The 14,404-nt window shown below is 38.1% G+C and overlaps 1 protein-coding gene across 1 annotated transcript in view; it reads right to left on the reverse strand.

Moving 5' to 3' along the window:
• Positions 1 to 14,404, reverse strand: part of CMSS1 (cms1 ribosomal small subunit homolog) — a 382,714-nt gene that overhangs the window by 38,637 nt on the left and 329,673 nt on the right. The window contains exon 2 of the mRNA XM_028505249.2: positions 2,529 to 2,617. Coding sequence (XP_028361050.1) covers positions 2,529 to 2,617 — 89 coding nt within the window. The remainder of the gene's footprint in view (positions 1 to 2,528; positions 2,618 to 14,404) is intronic.

Below are 14,404 nucleotides of genomic sequence, written 5' to 3' on the forward strand. Positions count from 1 at the left end.
CTGGGAGGCTCTCCCTGTGCCTCAATCCCACAGGTGTCCCCAATTGGTGCCTTGAGGCTTTATTTCTCGGTGCCGGGACCCTGGGTTGTGTTGTCTGTCTCGCTCCCCAGCCTCTCCTGGTTTACCTGGGCACAAATGTGCGACTGCCTGGTCAGCCAGCTGCCTGGCACACAGTGCCTCGCTTCACAATCACCATCTCACTGGGTCTGCCAGCCGCCCCCTGTGCGCCCAGGGACTGCCTGCTTCCATCTTGCGTACCCAGTGCCATCATTTTTTGTGCCATGACCCCTTTCGTCCTGGCCAACTCTGCCCCGCCTACCGGTCTGGATGAACGTGTGTATTTTAACTCCTTGGTTGTCGGACTTCTATACAGTTCAATTTTCTATCAGTTCTGGTTGTTATTTTGTTTTTAAATTGTTGTTGTCCTTGTTTTGGTTGTGTGAGGAGGCACAGTGTGTCTACCTATGCCTCCATCTTGGCCAGAAGTCCTGTAGCTGATTTCTTAACAGAAACTTTGCAGGCTGTAGGGATTGGCAAGAAATATTCAAAGTGATGAAAAGCAAGGACCTACAAGCAAGATTACTCTGTTGAGCAAAGCTATTGTTTACAATCGAAGGACAGATAAAGAGCTTCCCAGACAATAAAAAGCTAAAGGAGTTTTTCACCACCAAACTAGTATTACATAGAAATGTTAAAGGGTCTTCTTTAAGAAGAAGAAAAAAGATAAAGAATATAAACAAAAAAATGGCAATAAAAACCTATCCATCAACAATTACTTTAAATGCAAATGGATTAAATGCTCTAATCAAAAGACATGGTGGTGCTCTGGCAGGGTGGCTCAGTTGGTTAGAATGTCCTGTACACGAAAAGGTGCAGGTTCCATTCTTGGTCAGGGTACATACCTAGCTTGTGGGTTTGATCTCTGATCAGGGCACATATGGGAGGCAACTGATCAATGTTTCTCTCTTACATCGATGTCTCTCTCTCTCCTTTCCTCTCTTTCTAAAATCAGTGAACATACCTTTGGTTGAGGATTTCAAAAAAAGATATACAGTGGCTGAATGCATAACAAAACAAGAGCCTTACATATGTTGTCTACAATAGATTCATTTTAGATAGAAATACACACGCAGACTGAAAGTAACAGGAAGGGAAAAGATATTTCATGAAAATGCAAACAGACAAACAAAGCTGGGATGGCAATACTTATACAAGACAAAATAGACTTTAAAACAAAGGCTATAGCAGGAGACAAATCAGGACCTAGCAATTCCATTTCTAGGCATTTATCCAAAGAAACCTAAAACTCTAAATCAAAAAGCCATATACACTGATATGTTTATTGCAGCACTATTTATAGTAGCCAAGATATGAAAGCAACCTAAGTGTCCATTGATAGATGAAAGGATGAAGTAGTGGTGCATATATGCAATGGAATATGGCTCAGCCGTACAAGAGAATGAAATCTCGCCATCTGCAACAACATGATGGACCTAGAGGGTATTGTGCTGAGTGAAGTCACACAGAAAAAGACAAATACCATATGATTTCTCTTATATGTGGAATCTAAAAATCAAAATAAACCAGCAGAACAGAAACACACTCATAGATACAGAGAACATTCTGATGGTTGCCAGATAGGAGGGGTGTTAATGGACTGGGTGAAAACGGTGAAGGGACTAAGTACAAATTGGTAACTACAGAATAATTATGGGGATGTAAAATATAGCATGGGGAACATAGTCAATAATATTGTAATAACTATAGGATGTCAGATGGGTACTAGATTTATTGGGGTGATCACTTTGTAAGTTATATAACCTTAATGTCTAATCATGGGGTTGTACACTTCAAAGTAATATAATATTGTATGTCAACTGTAATTTGAAAATAAGAAATATTAAAAACAAAATAAAATTTCCAGAGAAAAATCACACATGGTAATCAATCAGGTTTGAGGGTCATGTGAAAAAGCTGCAAATGGATGTGACTAGGTAGTAGGAAGATTAAAAAGAAATAGGTTATAGGTCCAAGAAATAAAGTTTATCAAATGGCCACTTGTGGTTCTGTGAAGGTGGCAGATCCTGTGATAAGAATTCATCCAATGGACCATAGTGCCGGGTGGCATGTGGGCCTGGGAGCCTGCTGGCAGCATGGCAGGATGCTGCAGTCACGCACTGGTGTGTGCGTGGGGAGCGGATAATCTTGAATATTTTTATGAAGATCTTTCTCCTTCTAGGAACTGTACCTAAAAGAATAAGACTGGATTTTCGGTGAAAACGTGACACAGAGATCTAAGATACCATTGTTGTAAAAATACATTTATAGTGTAAAAAAATGTATTAGGGGAAAAAATAAACCTTGCATGTTTATAATTGGTGAAGCATGGCTTTTTCAAAGGCAGAGAAGGTAAAAGTTTCCCTGGAATATGACCAACAACTGATGTTAAGGGACAGGAAATACTGTAGAGGGTAGAAGAGGGTGACTGCAGAATCTAACAGCTGTGACTTTCCCACAGTTACTGTCACCTGTTTGGGTTTCTTTGACGGGACAGAAACTGGAGCTGTCTCCGGCTGCATCATTTCTATGTCTTCTCCTCCTTCACCATCTGATGCTTCTGGAAGATATAAAGTTTAAAAATTACAAAAGCCTCTCCCTTCCCCCACAATTGCTACCACTGCTAGTACAATCTTGGTATATCACCTTTCTAGAAGGTTCTATTCCTTAGCAACTCCATCTCTAGGAAGATATAGTTAAGGAAATGATTCAAAATGAAGATAGAGATTTCAGCACCAAGATGGCAGTCTTATTTATAAAGCTGCAAAACTGAAGGTTATCCAGATGTCTAACATTAGAGAATGTTTAATTATGGAACACTCACATTCACACTCATTTTACAGATATAAAACACCTCCTTTTCAGATAAGAAAGCTGCTGCTTAGAGAAGACCATAGTTCATGAGAAATTCTTATTTTAAATTTTTAAAATCTTTCAACAAAGAGATACATTTTTACTCAAAGAATTGGGAAAAATAAAAGCTTTAATGGTTTTCCTGTTTATAAAGTTCTCTCAAAGAAACATGGCAACCATAAATTTCTTACTTTCCATAATGTCATACTGCCTTCCAGATTATAGCAGTTGCTCTCTGTGTATACATTTTTGAATCTTTGAAAGGCTTTACTCATTCCCTTTGAGTTTCTCTATATATCTCAGAGGCAGCCCAAAAGAGTATTTGGTGAGTAAACATTGGTCAGAATTCATATTAAGATCCAAATTAACCCATTTGGTAGTCTTGAGTTTTTAAATGTTTGCATACCATGATGATTAATTTTGTGTCAACTTGATGGAGTCTTGGGATGCCTGGATACTAGGTCAAACGTCATTCTGGGTGTTTCTCGAGATTAACATTTCCATGGGCATACTGAATAAAACATCAGATGAAAGCCTGAATTGGCTGACCTTCCTCTAAGAATATTTCCTGCTTTTGCACTTGAACTGAAACATGGGCTCTTCCTGGATCTGGAGTATGACAGCCCAGATCTCAGGCTGGAACTACACCATGAGCTCTCCTGGGTCTCCAGCTTGCCAATTCATCCTGATGATTTTGGGACCTGTCAGCCTCTATAATTGCATGAACCAATTCCTTACTTTATATCTACATCTACCTCTATAGATACAGATAGATATATATATATAGATTTCTACCTCCTATTGGTTCTGTTTTCCTGGAGACCCCTGATCAACACACATACTTTCAACTGTGTAACATGAAAAAAAAAAAAAACTCTCTGCAATGGAGTAGTAGCAGGTAGAGGGTTAACAAGGAATTTTCAATGACTGAATTAAGTTGGTATTAAAAGTATTTATAGAACTTCTCCCTTTGGGGAGATAGTATTAGTAATCATATTTCCCCACATTCTTCCTGCTAAGTACAGCTAAAAATCCTGGGCATTATATGGGTTGGCCAAAAAGTCTGTATTTTTTTCTGTAAAATAGGGCACATTTTTCATTTTCACCAATAACTTTATTGATTTGGTTATTTTGAGTATGTCAGTTATCTCCCACATGGTATAATATTGTTTTCAATTAATGTCTTGATTTGATTGCTATCAACTTCAACTGGTCTGACTGTGGAGCATCATCCAGCAATAAATCTCCAGCACAAAACTTGGAGAACTACTTTCGACATGTTCAATCAGTCACAGCACCTTCTCCATTAACTGCACAAATCTTTTTTTTTTTGCATTTCAGTTGTGTTTTTATCTTTCTTGAAATACTAAAGCATAATACATGAAAAATGTTGCTTATTTTCTTCCATCTTCAATATTAAAATGGCCACACAAGAATTCACCAGTTTTGAAAAGTTCTTTAAAAATGAACTCTTGCCCTGGCTGGTGTGGCTTAGTGAATTGAGCGCAGGCTGCGAACTAGGCATCACAGGCTCGATTCCCAGTCAGGGCACATACTGGGTTGCAGGCCCTGGCCCCCAGCAACCGCACATTGATGTTTCTCTCTCTCTCTCTCTTTAAAAAATGAACTCTTATATGACAGCCGTCACAATGTAATCTAACAAAATTGTTTTGAATGAAGTTAAAGACAACTAAGCACTAGTAGAGCCATCTTATGGAAAAAAACCAAATGAACTTTTTGGCCAACCCAATATATAAAACAAAACAGGATGTCTCAGAAACGGGTGTGACTATAGAAGACCAACAAGTAATATTATTGTTGGGATGGAAATATTCGGTATCCTAACTGTATTCATGTCAATATCCTTATTTTGATATTGTCCTATAGTTTGGCAAGTTGTTATCACTGAGGGAATCTCAGAAAGGGGACATGTGATCTCTCTGTATTGTTTTTAACAACTGCATGTGAATTCACAATTATTTCAAAATAAAAAGTTCAATTAAAATACTCTTTAAAGGAAATCCATTCTCTTCTTCAGGAAGCCCAAAATTATTATGCTGGAAAAGCTAAGAAGCATGTGGTTGGCTGCAGCCCGGACTACAGCAGCATCCCCACTGCTGGGTTCAGAGCACTGCAGTCAGCCCAGGGAAGTCACGTGGTGTCTTAAAAAAAAAGTCTGAGGGCTAGGGTGAGATAAAATACAGGATTCCCTATTAAATTTGAATTTCATAGAAACGCTGATAATGTTTTAGTATAGGCAACTCTCAAATATTACATGGAGAATATCTAAATTACTGTTTATCTAAAATTCAAATTTAACAGGTTGTTGTACATTTTTACTTGTTAAATCTGGCAATCTGACCTGGGGAATATCCTTTCCCAGAAATGACAACCTTCATTTGGTCCTGTGAAATTCCTTATACTGAGTTCTATTCATGGCGTTCCCTTTCTCTGAACACCCTCCAACCCATCTTCATTGGGAATCATTCAGGTAAGCCTCTGCTAGAACTACACAGCCCTCCTTTCTTCTGCCTCTGTACTTACACTTACTGTACCTTATAAATTCAGCACATAGTTTTATCCTTCCTCACAGTGTGTGCTGGTACTGCATAAATGTTTGGCTTTTTCTCCACCTCAGTTGTAAACAGTTTGAGAGTTACCCATGAGTACCTCAAGTACTTGACCCAGTGTTGATTACAAGTAAATGGCACTCCTGTCTAATGCTTTATTTATATTTCTATTATAAAAGTAATATGTATTATCTGTAAAACATTACACCCTTACTTAAAGCTTCTATACCTTTATTAGCTTTAACAACACTTTAAGATAAAAAGATGAAATACAAATAGGTAACTGTCAGTATGAAACCCATAAATATTTAAAAACCAAGCAATGTTCTTTAAAAAAAATTCTGAATTCTGTATTTCTCCATTGCCCAGAGTCTGAAAACTGAAGTGTACACAGTCTGTGTTTAAGCAATTTAGCTGAAAATAGCACATTTTTAAAGGTATGTGACTCTTACACAACAAAAACCCATGGGAAATATTTAAAATACCTTGTTAATCAAGTGCTTTAAATCTGAGTTACTTCTTGTTCCAAAACATTATTTCATCTTCAACCTTTTAATATATAAAATGACATCATCTCATATCACCATAGATTGAATATATTAGTTGTTTTTTGGTTCTAAAAGAGTAAAGTGGTTTCCTGAATTAAGGATGCTGGTTCTGTGATTTCCACTAAGAAAATACCAAGAGAAAAGTATGGAGACCCAAGCTATCCAGCCCGGGTCCAGCACCAGGGTTGCTCTAGAATTGCTGGCATTTGAAGAGGGACACCAGACCTGTACCAATCAGACCCAGAGGCTGACTGAGCCCATGGAATGGAACCACCAAGATGGTGCCACCTAGTCTCCAAATCACTCAGTGTACTTTAAAATATTTAAAAAGATCAAAAATTTGTTGAATTCTTCCAAAAGAGTACTCAAGTACACTGTTCTTTTTAAATATACGGCAAAAAGAGCAGGCTGAAATTAAAAGGTTCCTTTCCTTCAATCCCTGTCTTTGTCCTCTTAATGAGAAATATCAAGTCCAGTTTCCCAGCAATTTCCTTAAGCTTCCAAGTGCTTGCTTGAATGAACCCTTTCTAGGTTCTTGGAGGAACCCTGGCAGTAAATCATAGAGTCAAATTTTCTTGAAAAATTTGCAAAAGAAAGGTATTTTAACTACAATATGTTATGACCACTGTTATTTCCAGTTAGAATTCTCCTTTGTCACATATCTCTAGTGAGTGGTGTCGGGGTGGGAGTGGGACTTTTGGGGATACAGAGGAAGTTGGTTGAACACACATTTAGTATGAGTATGATGGGATATTATGTGGTTCACAATCATATAGTCTATAGTTAAATTATTGCTAGCTGTCCTAGGGCAGGACTGCTTCAAGGAATAAACAATCCTTCCATCCTGTGCTAACAGACACCCTGCTACAAAGAGAGTGGGACCAGATGTTATGGATCGGGGACGAATGTGCCTGTAGCACTCATCCTAGAACCATGTGGGAGGAGGAAGAGAAGCCAGGTTTGGCAAGCACTGAACCAGAAACTAGTTAGTGAAAAATTCTTCCAATCATCAAAAAATGTAAAACTAAGCAGAAAATTTTTGTCTATTAAAAATGGAAGATCTTTCCTGTAGGAATAGATGGTATATTTTGCATAGTTTTTAAAGAAATCATATTTTTAATTTCTTATTTTGTTTAAAGATTTTATTTATTTATTTTTAGAGAGGGGAAAGGAGGGAGAAAGACAGGGATAGAAATATCAATGTGTGGTTGCCTCTCACATGGACCCCTCCTGGGGACCTGGCCTGCAACTCAGGCATGTACCCTGACTGGGAATTGAACTGGAGACCCTTTGGTTTGCAGGCAGGCACTCAATCCACTGAGTCACACCAGCTAGGCTAATTTCTTATTTGATGAGGTGAGTAAAAGAAAAGTTTTCAGAATTCTTTTGTTTCTAGCAATACAGTTGTGATTTCTTAAAATAACTTCTCTCATACCTAATTTTGTATGAGTAATTTTATATTTTTTTCCTAAGAGATGGATCCCAAATCATATAAGCTTCAAGATTCACAAAGCCTAGATCTGCCCTGATGAGCAACCTACCAAATCCTCTTATTAGTTCTCATGGTTTCTCACAAAACAAATTACTAAAACATACAACAACATGAATAAGTTCTTAAAGCCTAATGCTAAACAAAAGAAGACTGATTCAAGAGGTCACATGATGTGTGATTCCATTTATTTAACACTCTAGTTTATTTAAAACTATAGGGACAAAAAACAGGTCAGCAGTCACTGAGCACTGGAGATGGGAGATCTCTGGCAGGGTGGTGATGGAAATGTTCTCCAACTTGTCATGGTGGCCACACAACTGTATGAGTTAAGCAAAATTTATAAACTGTACATGGCAAAAGGTTAATTTTACTATATGTAAATTACTTGTCAATAAACCTTGCTTAAAAATAATACAAGCTAACTCTCATAAACAATTTGTAATGATTGTACAATATAACACAACTAGTAATTGGCAGGGATAGGATTTGAATCTCAGGTATGCTTAAACCTAGAGTCCACAATCTTAATATTGTCCTGCATGAAAAGATGCCTCTTACAGCATAGTAACATTTTTTTTTAAATTTTGATTTTTTTCAATTATAGTTGACATTGAATATTACATTAGTTTCACGTGTACAGCATAGTGGTTAGACACATATAACTTGTGAAGTGATCCTGGCACCATACATAATTATTACAATATTACTGACTGTCTCCCCTATGCTGTATTTCACATCCTCTTGACTATTTTTTAACTCTCAATTTATAGTTAATCCCTTCACATTTTTACCCAGCCTCCTAAATTCCCTCCCATCTGGCAACCATCAGTTTTTTTTCTCTGTATCTATGACTCTGTTTTTGTTTTGTTTGTTCATTTACTTTACTTTTTAGATTCCACAAATAAGCAGAACCATGTGGTATTTTTCTTTCTCTGTCTGACTTATTTCCCTTAACATAAAACCCTCTAGGTCTATGCATGTTGGCGCAAATGGTAAGATTTCATTTTTTATGACCAAGTACTATTCCACTGTATATGCAGGGTGGGGCAAAAATAGACATAGTTATTAGTGTGCAAAACAGAGTTTATTCTTGTATTACTATTTATTAACTATTGTATTTTTTCTGCATGAACTCAACCCTACTTTTGCCCACCCTGTATATACTACACCTTTATCCAGTTGTAATGATGTTTCCTTTTATTCCTTGTTTGCTAATTCATTTTTATCCCTTTAAATCATGACTATATGTTAAATTTAATGCAGTGATTTTTGTTTTTTCATTTACTAAGATGATCATATTTTTTCCCCTATATTCTGTTAATGTGATGAATTATAAAGACAGGATATTATTCCTAGGATAAATCCCAATTGGTCATTATATATTTGTTTTTTATAATTTTTTGGGGGGGTTAGCATTTTATTTAGACTTTTTTCATCAATGTTTAACAGTGAGGATGACATAGTTTTCATTTCTAGTACTATTCTTTGTCTAGTTTAAGTCTTGAGGTTATATTAGAAGTTGGAAATATCTACTTGTTTTCTATCCTCTGAAACAGTATATATAGTTGAGATTAATCTGTTCCTTGATACTTGGTAAAATTTGTCAGTAAAACAAGCAAAGGGTTTTTTTTTTTTTAGTATATTTTATTGATTATGCTATTACAACTGTCCCATTTTCCCCCCTTTGGCCCCGTCTGCCTAGTACCCGCCTTCCCTCCACAATGCCCCCCCCCCTTAGTTCATGTCCATGGGTCATACATATAAGTTCTTTGGCTTCTCCATTTCCTATACTATTCTTAACCTCCCCTGTCTATTTTGTGCCTACCAATTATGCTTCTTAATTCTTGCACCTTTTCCCTGTTCTCCCCCTTCCCCCTGCCAGCTGATAATCCTCCAAATGATCTCCATATCTATGATTCTGTTCCTGTTCTGGTTGTTTGCTTAGTGTGTTTTTGTTTTTTAGATTCAGTTGTTGATAGTTGTGAATTTGTTGTCATTTTAATGTTCATAGTTTTGGTCTTCTTTTCCTTAAATAAGTCCTTTTAACATTTCATGTAATAATGGCTTGGTGATAATGAATTCCTTTAGTTTTACCTTGTCTGGGAAGCACTTTATCTGCTCTTCCATTCTAAATGACAGCTTTGCTGGATAGAGTAATCTTGGTTGTAGGTCTTTGCTTTTCATCACTTTGAATACTTCTTGCCAGCCCCTTCTTGCCTGAAAAGTTTCTTTTGAGAAATCAGCAGACAGTCTTATGGGAACTACTTTGTAGTGAGTAACTGCTTTTCTCTTGCTGCTTTTAAGATTCTCTCTTTATCTTTAACCTTTGGCATTTTAATTATGATGTGTCTTGTTTGGGTCCAAGTTGTTTGGGACTCTCCCTACTTCCTCGAATTCTATGTCTGCTTCTTTAACCAAATTAGGTAAGTTTTCTTTCATTATTTTTTCAAATAAATTTTCAATTTCATGCTCTTCCTCTTCTCCTCTTGGTACCCGTATGATTCAGATGTTGGCATGTTTAAAGTTGTATAGTGTCCCTCCCCTCATTTTTTTGAATTCTTGTTTCTTCTTTCTGTTCTGGTTGAATATGTATTTCTTCCTTTTGTTCCCATTCATTAATTTGAACTCTGGTTTCTTTCCTTTCACTCTTGGTTCCCTGTATATTTTTATGTCACTTACCGTGTCCCTCATTTCTTCCTTTATTTTGTGGCCATACTCCATGAGTTCTCTGAGCATCCTGATTACCAGTGTTTTGAACTCTGATAGGTTGGTTATTTTCATTTCACTTAGTTCTTTTTCTGGGGTTTTGTTCTGTTCTTTCATTTGGGCAATATTTCTTTGCCTCCTCAATTTGGCAGTCTTCTGTGTTTGTGTCTGTGTATTAGGTAAAGCTGCTTTTACTCCCTGTCTTAGTAGCATGGCCTATATAGAAAAGGCACTTGCAAATCGTGTGGGGCAGAGTCTTAAGTAATTGCCAGGGTAAGGCAATCTGCTTACTACTTTGTGGCAGTGTGTGTATGTGGTGGGGACAGGGCTCAGAGAGGGTCAGTGGCACTCCCTGGCTTCTAGAGGCCTTCCAGGTCCTTGTCCCACTTTCAGTATGCCCCACCTCACTCACCTCCTGTATTTGATTGGTGCCCTTCCAGCTGCTACTGTGGGATTTGTGTACCTTCTAAGCCCATATGGACCCTTTTAAGTGGTGAAAATCTGTCAGTTTCTTCTGCTGCCCTAACTCCCATTGGTACCTACAGCCAGAGGAAATGGGGTGCTGGAACCCTGGGTTGTGTGATCTGACCTGGGGCTGGGATCATTCACTCCCAAAGTATCCCTCCCAATTTTTATTCACCACATGAGTATGTGGGACCATCTGTTATGCTGTTGCTGCCACCACTTCTGTGCCTTACTGTGCCCTCTCTGCCCTGGCTTTACAACTCCACTCCTCCTACCTGTCTGGATGAATGTGGCTTCTTTAAATCCTTGGTGTTGGCCATTCATACAGCTTGATTTTCTGATGGTTCTGGGTGTTATTTGTTTTTGAGATCTGGTTGTACTTCTTTCTATGCCTGTGCAAGAAGGTGAAGCATGTCTACCTATGCCTCCATCTTGACTGGAAGTCCTCAGAGTGGTGTGTGTGTGTGTGTGTGTGTGTGTGTGTGTGTGTGGCAGGAAGGTATTGTTTAATAAATGCTTCAATTTCTAATGATTATATGATTATTTTGTCTTTTCTAGTTATTTTTCACTGTTTGGGTAATATTTTTCTAGGTAATTGGTTGTTTTCTCTAACTTTTCAAATTCATCAGTAAGAGTTGATCATTACATATAGCTATGTCTCCTTTTCTCCCATTTTTAAAATTGCATCTTCTTTTTTTTTGCCCAACCTTGGAGAAAGCTTTAAGAAAAAACAGGTTCTCTGTTTATAGATACTTTGCATTACATCTTTGACTTTTATTACACTAATTAATGTTCTTTACTTTCTTAAGGTTTACTCTACTGATTTTATAACCTTTGAAATTGGGTATTTAGCCCACTAAGTTTTCCTTTTTGTGATGTAATAAGCATTATGGTATATTAGGTGCATGCAAGTTGAGAATTGTTTAAACTTTCTGTTGGTTGTATTGTTCCTTTTATTACTATGTTGTGACCCAGTTTTAAAAAATTGTTCCTGTTTAATGTAGTTCAATTTCACTTACTGTGGGGGTATTCTATATCTCTAGAGGTGGTCAGCTGTTCTCTGAGAAATTGAACTATACACACTGAAAACTAATGCTGGAGACACAGCTGTACTTCAACAGTCTAAAGTGTTTTGCTAAAATTACTCATCCCTTGGAGTCAGAATGTTTTATTTGGCTGGGAGAAGCAGGGCTGGGAACTACTCTTTAAGAACCATGTTCCCAGCTCATTAAGGGACTCCCACCAGCATCACTAAGAAAGAATACAATTCCCACATTCCAAAGAACAGGACTCTGAAGAGTGAGCTTAGTGAAGGTCCTAAGGCCACGCCAGCAAAACAGAACACAGGGCAGTGGAGGGAAGAAGAGGGGAGGACCTATGGTTGTGTTCTATCCTTTACTGCTTCTGCACACTCTTCAAAATAATTACTACAGCTATGTCATGACCAAAGAATAAGGGCTTATAATCAATCAGTCCAAACCAGAAGACAATCATAAAGTCTGTAAATGTATCTCTCATTTAACTGTTCAGAATGCCACCTCTCCCTTTATCCTTGTCATTTCTGCTTTTCTATCAAAATATTACTCTTTCCTCTCAAATTCAGCTCAAGTTTCACCCCCTTTGTAAAGACCTTCTGAGTAGCCACAATTTTCACTGAGAAAGAAAAATGTGGAGAAAAGAAGACTAGGATCTAGTGTACAGATGAAGAATTCAGTGACAGGCAGCAGGAGGAGCAGCAAATCCAAGGCCAAGTTTGTGATGCCTAATGCAGGGCCTCTGGCCGCTTTGAAGGGGCTGCTCAGAGAAGCTTGGGCAGGCTCAGTCTCACAGCTTTTCCTGGCCATGCAGTCCCAGGTCCAGGTGTGGGAACACTGGACTACTCAAAGTCTTTTGCAGGCTGTGGTGGTTCATCAGGCTTTACACTAGCAAAACCTCTCTGGTTTTGTTTTGTTCTTCCTAACTACCATCTTTTCCTTTTTGCTTTTGTACTCCATATCCAGCAAGAAACTAGGCATGATTTACCTCTTCCATCTCTTAAGCTCTTTAAGTTGCCTTCTCCCTCTCTCTGAAAGATTTGACAAAACAAGTATTTCTGAATGTGAGTGGGTTCTATCAGAAATTTTGTTGTCATTCTGAACTGGAATGGGGAATGAGGGACTCTATTACGACCTTTAATTTTGCCATTTCTAGTCTCAACTGCTACAGCCTGATCTTACCTTCCAAAAAGGCTTTTTTCACAGCTGAAGATGTTCCTAGCAAAGGACCCAGACCTGGCTTACAAAATATATTGCCAGTTCCCACAGAAAACTTTAAAGTTAGTGAATATGGAATAAGATGGCAAAACTCTAAACTGGAGTTGCTTTATAGTTCCTGAAACTCTGAAAGAAGATAAAAATACTAAGACCAGTAAGATCATCTCAAAAATACATGACTGAAGAAAACTGTTTCACCTCCTTTCTGTGGGGAGCTTAAATGCTACAAGATTTGTGTCACCAGTTAAATGTCAGCAGAATTAAATCTTGAGTGTTGTTTCTCAAAATTTTGGCTTCTGGGTTAGTAATAGTTCATTTACTAATTTCTAAAAATGTACATAGGATAGCATCCTCAGGAATCATCAGTCCGCATCAGAACAAAGCACCCAGAGTCATAGGAGCCTGACCTCTTGCATAAAGGCTCACACTTAAGCCTGGCTGCAGTGCCAGTGGAGGGGCCTTGGAGGCCAAGTGTCAAGGTGCTATAGGACCTGTCTTATCTTTACATTACATCAGTGCACTGGAGATCATACAGCTCTCAGAGGACAACTTTGCAGGAAGAACAGCTACCCATGTGCTGTGTGTTCTGCAATAAGGCATTTTTCTTTTATCCTATTTAATATTAGCTTAAGGAAAGAAATTAGGAAAGTCAATTTAAGCAGCAGGACCTCAGCTTTAGTCTTGAGTGTTAGAGCTCCACTCTTCTTCCTTTCTGGTTTGTTTTAAATGTTGGAACATTTATATACAGTAGTCCTTCCTTGTCCATAGTTTTGGTTTCTGCGGATTCAGTTACTTAGGGTCAGCCATGGTCCAAAAACAGTAATTCATCAGTGCTAAACTGTGTGCCATTCTGAGCAGTGCTATGAAATCTTGCTCCAACCTTCCCAGGACAGGAAGCATCCCTTTGTCCTGTGTAGCACACTGTACATTCCATCCATCCAGTAGTCACTCAGTAATGGTCCTTCACTCTTAGATTCATTGGCTGGGTATTGCAGTGCTTGTGTTCAAGTCACACTTAGTTACTTAATAATGGCCCAAAACCACAAAGATAGTGATGCTGGCAATTCGATATGACAAAAAGGAGCCTTTAAGTGAAAAGGTATGTATAGAAAAACATAGTACATACAGGGTTCAGTACTATTTGAGGTTTCAGGCATTCATTGGAAATCTTAGAACATACCCCTTCAGAAAAGGAGGGGGGGGAACTACTGTATTTGAAGGCAGTTTTCAAACTATGAGTAATTTCAATGTCACCTTTTCTGGTCACCCTGTGTAGCTGGAGCTCGGCGGAGAGCCTCGAATGCTGGCAGTGGCATTTTGGGTAATATAACTGTTGCGTTAATTGGACGAGCATACTTGATACACTTGGAAGCAGTGCTATATAAATTCCCTATTCCTAGAATAAACTAATAATGATTATGATACCTCTAACATATTTTGTGCAAGACGCTTCTAAATGCT

Source organism: Phyllostomus discolor, chromosome 2, assembly GCF_004126475.2.
Source record: "Phyllostomus discolor isolate MPI-MPIP mPhyDis1 chromosome 2, mPhyDis1.pri.v3, whole genome shotgun sequence".
Taxonomy (NCBI): Eukaryota; Metazoa; Chordata; class Mammalia; order Chiroptera; family Phyllostomidae; genus Phyllostomus; species Phyllostomus discolor.